General features: G+C 44.9%; 1 protein-coding gene across 1 annotated transcript in view; it reads right to left on the reverse strand.

Annotated features, from left to right (window-relative positions):
* Positions 1–10,835: 10,835 nt before the first annotated feature.
* LOC143986908 (uncharacterized) overlaps positions 10,836–12,739 on the reverse strand; it is a 91,089-nt gene continuing 89,185 nt past the window's right edge. Inside the window, exon 10 of the mRNA XM_077485316.1 lies at positions 10,836–11,903. Coding sequence (XP_077341442.1) covers positions 11,188–11,903 — 716 coding nt within the window. The 3' untranslated portion in view covers positions 10,836–11,187. The remainder of the gene's footprint in view (positions 11,904–12,739) is intronic.

Consider the following 12,739-nt stretch of genomic DNA (forward strand, 5'->3'; position numbering starts at 1 on the left):
CTGTCATTAATGAGTCCCTAAAAATTAGATACAATGGCTTTGAAATTACAGAGCTCAATTCTTTTAGGATCCATGGGTGAATGCCATCAGGTCCAGGTGCTTTATCCACCTTTATTCTGTCCAAATATTTCTGGACCATATCACTTTTGAGCCATTGTGGATTTGGGGCTGCGTCACTACCACCCCCATTATGGACATTAGCTCCCCCATGCTCCTTTGTATACACAGAGCTGAAGGAAGAATTTAAAAAGTTAGCCTTCTCTTTGTTCCCAGTCACCCACTCCAGATTATTTTGTAAAGGGCCTACATGCTCAGACTTGACCTTTTTACTATTAATATATTTGAAGAATTTTTTGGGGTTTGTCCTACTATCTTTTGCAATCGGTCTTTCATTTAGAATTTTTGCATCCTTGATTTCCTTTTTAAATATTCTGTTATATTCTTTGTAACATTTAAATTACACTAGCGTTCCTTCATTTTTATATTTTTTAAAAGCTTTTTGTTTATAGTTTATAGCTTTTTTAACTTTGGCTGTGAGCCACATCGGTTTTATTTTTAGCCTTTTAAACTTATTTCCCATGGGAATATACTTTGCTGTGAGTTCACAAACAGTCTTTTTGAAGAATTCCCATTTCTGTTCTGTGCCCATTGATACCAATATTCTCTCCCAGTCTAGGTCCTGGAAAGCAGCGCTCATCCTTGGAAAATTTGCTCTCTTGAAATTAAGTATTTTTATCTTTCCCGTATGTGATTTTTGCTTACAGCTAACAGCAAATGAAATCATGTTATGGTCACTGCTACCCAGGTGTTCTTTTATCTGAACATTAGTAATACGTTCTGCATGGTTTGAGATTACCAGGTCCAACAGAGCATCATTCCTAGTTGGGGCCTCAATAAACTGGACCATAAAATTGTCCTGTAATAGGTTTATAAATTTGTGCCCTTTAACTGTCCAGGCAGTGCCATTACCCCAGTCAATTTCTAGGTAGTTAAAATCCCCCATTATTATCACTGTCTCAGCCCTTGCAGCCCTTTCTATCTGTGCAAGGAGCTGAGTCTCCACCTCCTCATTAACATTGGGTGGTCTATAACAAACTCCAATGATTAACTTTGAACTATGCACATCTGTATGCAGTTCCACCCATAATGCTTCAGACTCATCACACTCTCCATCCACCAGGACCTAAAAATGCAACCCAGCAGTCACAAGCAGTCAAAAAGCAATACTTATTCACACTCCACTCAAGGCTCCACTGTTTAGCTTACAACCAGCAGTTTGGCAATTTCACATGAGTTCTACACAAAGTTATATAGACCTCAAGCACCTGTGCCCAATTAACCACTCCCCTTAACCACTTCCCGACCAGCGCACGACGATGTACGTCGACAGAATGGCACGGGCAGGCATATTGGCGTACATGTACGTCCAATGTTCGTTGCCGCCGTGCCATCGGGAGTGCGCCGCCGGCGGCGTGCTCCCGCGCTGGTCGGGATCCCCGTGAGTCCGGTCGCGGGACCCGCGGACTCGATCGCCGCTGGCATCCCCGCGATCGTCTCACGGAGCGGCCGAATGGAGGAAATGCTGTATAAACAAAATTTTTCCATTCTGCCTAGCAACTAGTGACGCTGATCTCTGCTCCATGTGATTGGAGCAGAGATCAGTGTACACTAAATGAAAGCCCAACCCCCCCACATTTAGCAACACACCCCTAGGAACACTTAACCCCTACACTGCCACCCACTGGTTAACCCTTTCATTGCCAGTGTCATTTACACAGGAATCACTGCATTTATATAGCAGTGATTACTGTATAAATGACAATGGTCCCAAAAATGTCCGATGGGTCCCCCACAATGTCGCAGTCACAATAAAAATCGCAGATCGCCGCCATTACTAGTAAAAAAAAATAATAAAAAATTATTAATAAAAATGCTATAAAACTATCCCTATTTTGTAAACGCTATAACTTTTGCGCAAACCAATCAATAATCGCTTATTGCGATTTTTTTTACCAAAAATATGTAGAAGAATACGTATCGGCCTAAACTGAGGGAAAAAAGTTTTTTTATATATTTTTGGGGGATATTTATTATTACAAAAAGTAAAAAATAATGCGTTTTTTTCAAAATTATCGCTCTATTTTTGTTTATAGCGCAAAAAATAAAAACCGCAGGGGTGATCAAATACCACCAAAAGAAAGCTCTATTTGTGGGAAAAAAAGGACGTTAATTTTGTTTGGGAGCCACGTCGCACGACCGCGCAATTGTCAGTTAAAGCGACGCAGTGCCGAATCGCAAAAAGTGGTCTGGTCTTTGACCAGCAAATTGGTCCGGTCTGAAAGTGGTTAATTAGTAGGTTGAAAGAAGTAAAGAAAAAAAATACTATTTAAAAAGTGTCAGAAAAGGGTATTAAAAAGCTACAAAGAAAAGCCCCAAAAGAACCTAAAAATGCAACCCAGCAGTCAAAAAGCAATACCTATAAACACTCCACTTAAGGCTCCACTGTTCAGCTTACAACCAGCAGTTTGGCGAGTATAGAGTTCCCCTATAGTAAGCTATAAAGTATAGTATAAAGTTCCCTTATAGGAAGCCACAAAGTATAGTATAGCATTCCCCTATAGGAAGACACAAAGTATAGTAAAGAGTTCCCCTATAGGAAGGTACAAAATATAGTATAGCGTTCCTCGATATGAAAGTACAAAGTATAGTATAGCGATCACCTATAGGAAGCCACAAAGTATAGTATAGAGTTCTCCTATAGGAAGCTACAGAGTATAGTATAGAGTTCCTCTATCGCAGTGATGGCAAACCTTGGCACCCCAGATGTTTTGGAACTACATTTCCCATGATGCTCATGCACTCTGCAGTATAGTTGAGCATCATGGGAAATGTAGTTCCAAAACATCTGGGGTGCCAAGGTTCGCCATCACCGCCCTATCGGAAGGTACAAAAAAACTTCTACCTTTAGAATCACTTGCTTCCTTCTCTTGCCCAGGACTACATGTCCCATGAGGCATTGTTCCTCACACATTCAAGTTCTCAGGCATTTACTGACATGTATGGATGGTGTACTGAGCTGTATTTTCTGATGTGTAAAGAATTAATGCATTCTCTATGCAGGCCAATAAATTGATTGACCAACTAATCGATTATGAAAATAGTTGACAACTATTTTCATTAAAAAAAACTGAAAACAAGAAGGAAGGAAATGCGAAATATCAGAAACACTAATGTGGCTAATTAGTGGATATCTCAAAATATGACCATGTCAAATGGTGCCATCATCCTTAGTGAATAACGATTGCAGGAAGGACTAGATGGGGGCTTTAGGATTTTAAAGGCACCAGTAGTAAATTTGAAAGAACTTTCTTTCTAATCAATCGGTATTGGTTTTATATAAATTTATTCCAAAAATAGAAAATCATACACATAGAAAAGGTTAAAAAAGACTCTTAGACATAACAGATAGATCTACACACTATGTGTATGATTTTCTATTTTTGGAATAAATTTATATAAAACCAATACCGATTGATTAGAAAGAAAGTTCTTTCAAATTTACTACTGGTGCCTTTAAAATCCTAAAGCCCCCATCTAGTCCTTCCTGCAACTATTTTCATAAATTGATTAGTTGTTTCAGCCCCACATCTCTGAATCTCCTACCAGTTCATTTCTTTATTCATGGACCTTAGTCAGAGAGTGAGGAAACAACGAGAACTGTCTTTTATAGGAGTGACAGTGATGAGGGGATTATAGGACGAGTGTCCCCACCCCATCTATCACTTATTGCCATCTTCCCAACACAAGAAGTCCTGCGTGTCCTTATTTAGTCCATTATTTAGTCATGAATAACAGCGGGGCTAAGCCCCACCAGAGGTCAGAGAGTGAGAATGGGGGGAGAACAACCAAGATGAAGACTGGACTGATCCTGAAGACCACCATTATTGGGTTATTGACTCCTCCCTCATTATCACTTTCTGTTTAACCACTTCAGCCCCAGAAGGTTTTACCCCCTTCATGACCAGAGCATTTTTGCAATTTGGCACTGTGCTACTTTAAATGGGAATTGCGCGGTTATGCAATGTTGTACCCTTTTTTCCCACAATTAGAGGTTTATTTTGGTGGTATTTGATCACCACTGGCATTTTTAATTTTTAGATATAAACAGAATACTTAATGAGGGACTCATCTACGCAGACAGCTTGTTAGGGGAGTATATAAGGCATTATCATTTTCTGTTTAAGGTTTGAAGGTTTGAGGATGTTATGACATTATTATCAACATGGAAAAGTCTGTGCTCCAATCAAATTATCAGATATAAAATGTCCAGCTGGTAGAAAATGGGTGTAAAAGAAGTCAGGACTATGTAATGTACAAATTATTATATAAGATACAACAGCTAGGATTTTATAGTATCAGAATAATAGTGCAGGGGTCAGGAGTATGTAATGTACAATATAAATTATACAGTGTAAGGGTCAGGACTAGAGTTGAGCGGATACCTGGATGTTCGGGTTCGACCGAACTTTGGAAAAAAGTTTGGGTTCGGAACCAAACTTGACCCCGAACCCCATTGAAGTCAATGGGGACCCAAACTTTTGAGGACTAAAATGGCTCTAAAAAAGTAATGGAAAGGGCTAGAGGGCTGCAAATGGCAACAAAATGTTGTTAAGAGCATGGCAAGTGCTCTGAAAACAAATGTGGATAGGGAAATAACTTAAAATAACATAAAAAAAATAAATAAATATATATATATGCTGGAGGCCCCCTTCTCAGAAGAAGAGGTACAGGAAGTGATTAAGAACCTCAGAAACTCAACGGCGCGATGCCACACATATGGTGGTAATGCCCCAGAATACACCCTTATTCAATTAAATGGATAAGCTAGTGGGAAAATAAAATACTTTGAAATAAAAAAATAACTAATTAGAATCTTGACCTAGGAGGACGAGGTCCATATGGTGTAGAAGGTTGAGTGGCGGTGGATGTGGCGTGTAGGTGGAATCAGCGGGGGAGGAGGAAGAGGTAGCCAACACTGGTTCAAAAATACAACAATGGCTGGGTAAGGCCGGTAATGTGTCGAATTCTGTCCCCCGTCGCATAGTGTCCACCCTGTACTGCGAGACGAACGGCGCTGCATGGTGAGTCCAGGTTTAAGCCACACCATCTGAGGTTCAAGCCGAGCAAAGCGAGGCCGTGCCGAAGAGTGGCGAGCAAAGTGTGGCGAGCGAAGTGAGCCTATGAGGGGCCCTGTTAATATGTGCTAATGTATGTCTACTTGGATGGTGGGGCTTGAACCTGCATTAACTGGGCAGGCGCCGTTCATCTTCCGAGATTTTTGGAATCTCCTTGTCCTCGGGCCAGACACTATCCAATGGCCAGACAGCTTTTGTCAGAACACCGGTATACATGTCTATTCTGCACATGGTACGGACAAGTCCTGTGGGATCCATGCCTGGTTCATTTTAATGGACGTGAGCTTGTCCACATTGGTTTTGGACAAGCGGCTGCGCTTGTCTGTGATTACGCCCCCTGCCGTGCTAAATACATGTTCAGATAATACACTGGCTGCAGGGCAGGCCAGCGCCTCCAAGGCATAAAGGGCAAGGTCAGGCCATGTGCCCAATTTGGAGACCCAGAAGTTAAAGGGGGCAGACCTGCCATTCAGTACGTGTAGGCATGTGCACACATACTGCTCCACCATGTTGGTGAAATGCTGCCTCCTGCTAAGACGTTCCATCTCAGCTGGTGGTGCTGGTTCTTGTGGCGGGCTGACAAAGATTTTCCACATTTTGGCCATGCTAATCCTGCCTTCTGAGGTGCTGGCGGTGCCCCGGCTGCGTTGGCGACCTCTTCCTCCTCCACTGCCTTCGCCTTGTGCTTCCACTGTACCCCCACTGTCAGGTGGGAATGCCACCAGCAGCACGTCTACCAGCGTGCGCTTGTACTCGTGCATCGTACGATCATGCTCCAGTGAGGGAATTAAGGATGGTACGTTGTCCATGTAACAGGGATCCAGCAGGGTGGCCACCCAGTAATCAGCACCAGTTAGAATATGGGCAACTCAGCGGTCATTGTGGAGACCCGGCAGCATGTAAACGCTCATGTGTGCCAGGCTGCCCAGAGGCAATGAAAAGCTGTCCTCTGTGGGAGGTGTATCGTCTGTGTCCTCTGTATCCCCCAGCCATGCACTAGTGATGGCCGTGAGCTGGTCTGGGTGCTACTCTGCTGTGAACATGGTTCCTCCTCCTCCATCTCCTCATCCTCCACCTCGTTATCCTCCATAACTGTGCCCTTGCTGCCGGACAATTGTATACCTTGCAATTGTTGGTGCAGGAACCCACCCTCATAGCCACTTGTGAATGACTGCCCTGAAAGCCTTGCAAATGATCCCTCTTCCTCCTCCCCCTCCTGTGCCACATCCTCTTCCATCATCACCCGAAGCGTTTTTTCAAGGAGGCATAGAACTGGGATAGTAACACTGAGAACGGCGTCATCAGCACTGGCCATGTTGGTGGAATACTCAAAACAGCGCAACAAGGCACACAGGTCTCACATAAAGACCCAGTTATTGGTGGTGAAGTGGTGCTGTTCCGCAGAGCGACTCACGCGTGTGTGCTGCAGCTGAAACTCCACTATCACCTGCTGCTGCTCGCACAGTCTGGCCAGCATGTGCAAGGTGGAGTTCCACCTTGTGGGCACGTAACATATGAGGAGGTGAGCGGGAAGGCCAAAGTTACGCTGCAGTGCTGACAGGCGAGCAGCAGCAGGGTGAGAAAGCCGAAAGTGTGCACAGACGGCCCGCACTTTCTGCAGGAGCTCTGGCATATGGGGGTAATTTTTAAGGAACCTCTGGACCTTCAAGTTCAGCACATGCGCCAGGCAAGGGATGTGCGTCAAACCGGCTAGGCCCAGAGCTGCTATGAGATTTTGCCCATTATCGCTCATCGGTCTGTTGTCCCATGTCCCTCTACAACTCCTGCGCGGTGTGGGGTTTTTCCCCCAAACAGGAAAGTTTTAAAACTGCCTGCTGTCGTTTACCCCTGGCTGTGCTGGAGTTGGTGGTGAAGGTGTTACGCCGACTGGATGAGGAGGCGGTAGAGGATTAGGAAGCGGAGTAGGAGGAGTTAGCAACAGGAGGCAAACTGAAGCGCCCTGCAATCCTCAGTGGTGTAAGGACATGCACCAAACTGCTATCCGCCTCAGGCCCAGCCTCCACTGCATTTACCCAGTGTGCTGTTAGGGAGATATAACGTCCCTGACCGTGCTTACTGGTCCATGAATCCGTAGTTAGGTGGACCTTGCCACAGATGCCGTTGCGCAGTGCACACCTGATTTTGTCCCCCACTTGGTTGTGCAGGGAAGCAATGGCTCGCCTGGAAATGTAGTGGCGGCTGGTCACGACGTACTCTGGGACAGCCAATGCCATCAGGCTTTTAAAAGTCTGCATCTCCACCAGACGGAATGACAGTATTTCAAAGGCGAGGAATTTTTAAATGCTGGCATTAAGGGCCAGGGATCGTGGGTGGCTAGGGAGGTACTTCCTCATCCGCTCCAGTGTTTGGGAGATAGAGAGCTGAACGCTTCCATGGGACATTGTGGAGATGTTTTCGGTTTGGCAGGTGCCACTGTCACTACAGAGATGGATGAAGAGGCCAAGACTGCAGCAGAAGAGGAAGCAGGAGGAGCCAGAGACCCTTCTTGGTTTTTGAGGTGTCTAGTCCACTGCAGCTCATGCTTTGCACTTAGATGCCTGGTCACGCAGGTTGTGCTCAGGTTGAGAACGTTTATGCCTCGCTTCAGGCTCTGATTGCACAGCGTGCAAACCACTCGTGTCTTGTCATCAGCACATTGGCTGAAGAACTGCCAGGGAACTCCTTGGACCTGGCTTTGGCGTGCTCGGTCCCTTGCTGTGTTGGGCAGTACCAGGCGTACTGTCTAGGGGACGGTCGCTCCGCTTTTGCACCCTGCTCCCTCTTCTGCTGTGCTGGTGGCTCTGTGCGACCACCACCTCTTCCTCCGAACTACACTGGTCACCTGCATGACGTTGATTTCATGTGGGGTCCAGGACCTCATTGTCCTCCACATCATCTTCCACCCAGTCTTCACCCCTGCCCTCCTTGTCGGTCTGCACAATTGCGAAAGGAGCAGCAGTTGGCACCTGTGTTTTGCCATCATCTGAGACGTGCTGCAATGGTCCTCCCATGTACTCATCTTCAAACATAAGTGGTTGGGCATCAGTGCACTCAATCTCTTCCACTTCTGGGTCAGGGCTAGGTGGATGGCCCTGGGAAACCCTACTAACTGAGTCATCAAAAAGCAGAAGAGACTGCTGCGTGATTTGGGGCTCAGACTGCTTGGCTGATTTGCAAGTGGGTGATGTGAAAGACTGATGGACATCGGCTGCAGGTGCCAAGTCTGATCTTTCATCAGGAGACTGGGTAGGAGAAAATGTCAAGGAACCGGAGGCACTGTCAGCAACCCAATCTACTATCGCCTGTACTTGTCCTGGCCTCAACATTCGTACAGTCGCATTAGGCCCAACCAAATACTGCTGCGGGCTCTGTCGTCTACTCACACCTGAGGAAGGTGTTTCACTTGTGCGTGTAGCTGGCACAGATCGACCACGTCCTCTCCCTGCAACAGGAGCTCCACCCGCATCACCACGACCGGAGCCACGTCCCTTCTTTGATGTTCTCCTCATATTTTCCAAATTTAGGATCCTGCCCTAAATTGCTGTTTTTGCAATAGCAGAATACACCCAGAGTATGTAAACGTGTATCTTAGAGCTGCAGAAATGGCAAAAATGCTATTAAAAAAAATGTTTTTGCCCTAAAAAAAAATGTTTTTGAATAGCACAATAGAAGAAAAATATATAAATTGTGTAACACGCACCTTCACATGTGCAGAAAACATTGCAAAGTTGTTGTTTTTTTTGCACTAAATGGGTGTTTTTGCAATAGCAGAATACAAGACAAGCATTGTCCCAGCTGTTATAAATGTGTGATATAATTGTATTGATGTGATTTCCTATGATCGTCAGCTCCATCTAGAGACTGGAATAAGTATTTTTTTCTGAAATACCTCCATCAGGAAAATTAGAGCAATACCACATTATTGCCACTAGATGGAACCAATGGTAATAGGAAATCATTGTATGAAATAAAATATGAGGGATACTTTATATTCCGGGGCTTGTTCTGCCGCCTCTCTTTTCTTCCCAACTACATCTCAGTACACACTTCCTACAATTATTACTGGAGTTTCCATGACCAGCTTTGAAATGTTGTCCATAGAGACAAGACGCTCGCCCCGTCACAGTCTCCGAATATCAACACATTTCAGATGTCTTTATTATGCTGAATATTGTTTCTACAATCGCATGTTACTGATGATTAGGGATGAACCGAACACCCCCCCGGTTCGGTTCGCTTCAGAACTTTCGAACGGACCCCAAATTCGTACGAACGTTAGAACCCCATTGAAGTCTATGGAACTCGAACGTTCGAAATTAAAAGTGCTAATTTTAACGGCTAATATGCAAGATACTGTCCTAAAAAGGGTTTGGGGACCTGACTCCTGCCCCAGGGGACATGGGTCAATGCAAAAAAAAGTTTAAAAAAAGTCTGTTTTGGCGGGAGCACTGATTTTAATGATGATTAAAGTGAAAAAAAGTGAAATATTCCTTTAAATATCGTGCCTGGGGGGTGTCTGTAGTATGCCGGTGAAATGCCATGTGTTTCCCGTGTTTAGAACAGTCCCTGCCCAAAATGACATTTAACGGAAATAACGTCATTTAAAGCTGCTTGCGGTTTTAATGTTATATCTGGTTCCTGCAATATGGTTGAAAAACTATTTTTAAGCTTTTTGGAAAACATAGGGAAGGGTTATCACCCCTGTATAGTTTGTTTTGCCGTCCGTCTTTTTTCAGAGCACACAGAAAGCACGCACTCTCCTACCGCTGACTGCAAGCTCTATTTAAAACGAGCAAGATAGTTAGCTATATAGGTGGATATAGCGGTGTATACTGCGTTCAGAGCACACAGACAGCATGCACAAGCTCCTACCGCTGTCTGCAAGCTCTATTTAAAACGAGCAAGTTAGTTTACTATATAGGTGGATATAGCGGTGTATACTGGGTTCAGAGCACGCAGACAGCAAGCACAAGCTCCTAAAACTGACTGCAAGCTCTATTATAAAAGATAGATATATCGCTAGCTATATAGGTGAATATAGCGGTGTATACTGCGGTCAGGGCACGCAGACAACAACCACTACAGAAGAGCAAGAACGAAAAATCAGCCGATAACGATCGGTGTATACTGTGTTGAAGGTACACAGAACACCCACTAACTGCTACAGACGACAACACACTACACAAGGCCGCCGCGCTGGCGGCCTTATATAGTGTGGAGCGTGTACTACACAGCCTGAGCTATGATTGGCCACAGGCATCCTGCCTGTGGCCAATCATGGCTCTCCTCGCTGCCGGCGCTGCGATTGGCCAAGCATGCGGGTCACAGTGCACGCTTGGCCAATCATGAGCCAGCAATGCACTGCGCCATCGCAGTGCATTGTGGGCCATGAGCGCCACACGAATTTGGCGCGAACGGCCCATAACGTTCGGAATTCGCTGAACGGGCGAACAGCTGATGTTCGAGTCGAACGTATGTTCGACTCGAACACGAAGCTCATCCCTACTGATGATTGGAGTCACTGCCCCTTTTTGTATTCCGAGGCCTTTGTGCCATCGAACTTCACCTCTTTTATCATAACATGTTTTTAGAATTACAAAAAAAATGACCTCACAGCGGGAGGAATGCGTGCAACATTCATTCATTCAATGATTTTTTTTTTTATATTTATAAAAGCTACAAAATGGATGAGAGGAAATTACTCCATTTTTATTTTTCTCCTGCTATCAATGGCCGACACGGTACAACACTTCATCCATGTCTTTGGTGATCTCTGATCTCCTTATCAACTGTTTCTTACATGACGAAGATCAGCCATGGAGTATATCTGAGGTGTATATCAGGGTGTGCTTCTTCCCCACATGAGAGCTGTGATGTCCAGCAACATTCATATAGAAGACATTTCCCACACTCAAGGCACTAAATACACCTCGAGGGTTGTGTGGAATCCCTGATGTACAGGAAGACAGGACTTCAGTGAGGAACAATTCCCTCACTCAGGACAGGAATACGACTTCTCCCCCATGTGAGATCTCTGATGTCTGTAAAGATGGGACGTCTGTGAAAAACATTTCCCGCACCCAGGACAGGAATACGGCTTCTCCCCTGTGTGAGATCTCTGATGTGTGTAAAGACTGGACTTCACTGAAAAACATTTCCCGCACTCAGGACAGGAAAACGGCTTCTCCCCCGTGTGAGCTCTCTGATGTGTGTAAAGATTGGACTTCTGTGAAAAACATTTCCCGCACTCAGAACAGGAATACGGCTTCTCCCCCGTGTGAAATCTCTGATGTGTGGAAAGATTGTACTTCTGTGAAAAACATTTCCCACACTCAGGACAGGAATACGGCTTCCCCGTGTGAGATCTCTGATGTGTGTAAAGATTGGACTTTCGTGAGAAACATTTCCCACACCCAGGACAGGAATACGGCTTCTCCCCTGTGTGAGATCTCTGATGTGTATAAAGACTGGACTTCCGTGAGAAACATTTCCCGCACTCAGGACACAAATGCGGCTTCTCCCCTGTGTGAGATCTCTGATGTGTGTAAAGATGGGACTTCCGTGAGAAACATTTCCCACACTCAGGACAGGAATACAGCGTCTCCCCCGTGTGAGATCTCTGATGTGTGTAAAGACTGGACTTATCTGAAAAACATTTCCCACACTCAGGACAGGAATACGGCTTCTCCCCTGTGTGAGATCTCTGATGTGTATAAAGACTGGACTTCCGTGAGAAACATTTCCCGCACTCAGGACACAAATGCGGCTTCTCCCCTGTGTGAGATCTCTGATGTGTGTAAAGATGGGACTTCCGTGAGAAACATTTCCCACACTCAGGACAGGAATACAGCTTTTCCCCTGTGTGAGATCTCTGATGTCTGTAAAGATAAGACTTATCTGAAAAACATTTCCCACACTCATGACAGGAATACGGCTTCTCCCCTGTGTGAGATCTATTATGCCTGTTAAGTTTGGATTTAGAAGGAAAACACTTCCCACACTCAGAACAGGAAAGCCTCTTCTCTGTTGGAAGGACGGCCCCGTCCCGCACAGTCTGAGGTTCCTCAGGATAAGAGGAATACGATGGTCCATCTACACTGTGTGGTGCCGGATGGACATTTGAGGTAGTCGGGTTTTCTCCTGGACTATACTGTGTGATGTCCTCATCTTCTACTTTACAGTCTGGAGACAAAGTGAGACAATCCTCTGAGGTTTTCCTCATCTCCCGTCCATCTACTAAAATAGAAATATAAAGATTATTACTAGACATCAGCTGATTGGTTCCTGCTGTGCTCCAATCAAATCATCAGACATAAAATGTCCAGCTGGTAGGAAATGGGTGTAACAAAAGAGAATACATATTATGTGTATATATAGCAGTGGGGGGAGGGGAGAGAGCAGAAGTCAGGACTATGTAATGTACAACATATTGTATAAGATACAACAGATAGGACTATATAGTATCAGAATGATGTAATGTACAACACAGTGTATATAGTGCAGGGGTCAGGAGTATGTAATGTACAACATAGAGTATATAGTGC

Source organism: Lithobates pipiens, unplaced genomic scaffold (assembly GCF_037356315.1).
Source record: "Lithobates pipiens isolate NorthernLeopardFrog02 unplaced genomic scaffold, aLitPip1_a1.2 Scaffold_18, whole genome shotgun sequence".
Lineage (NCBI taxonomy): Eukaryota > Metazoa > Chordata > Amphibia > Anura > Ranidae > Lithobates > Lithobates pipiens.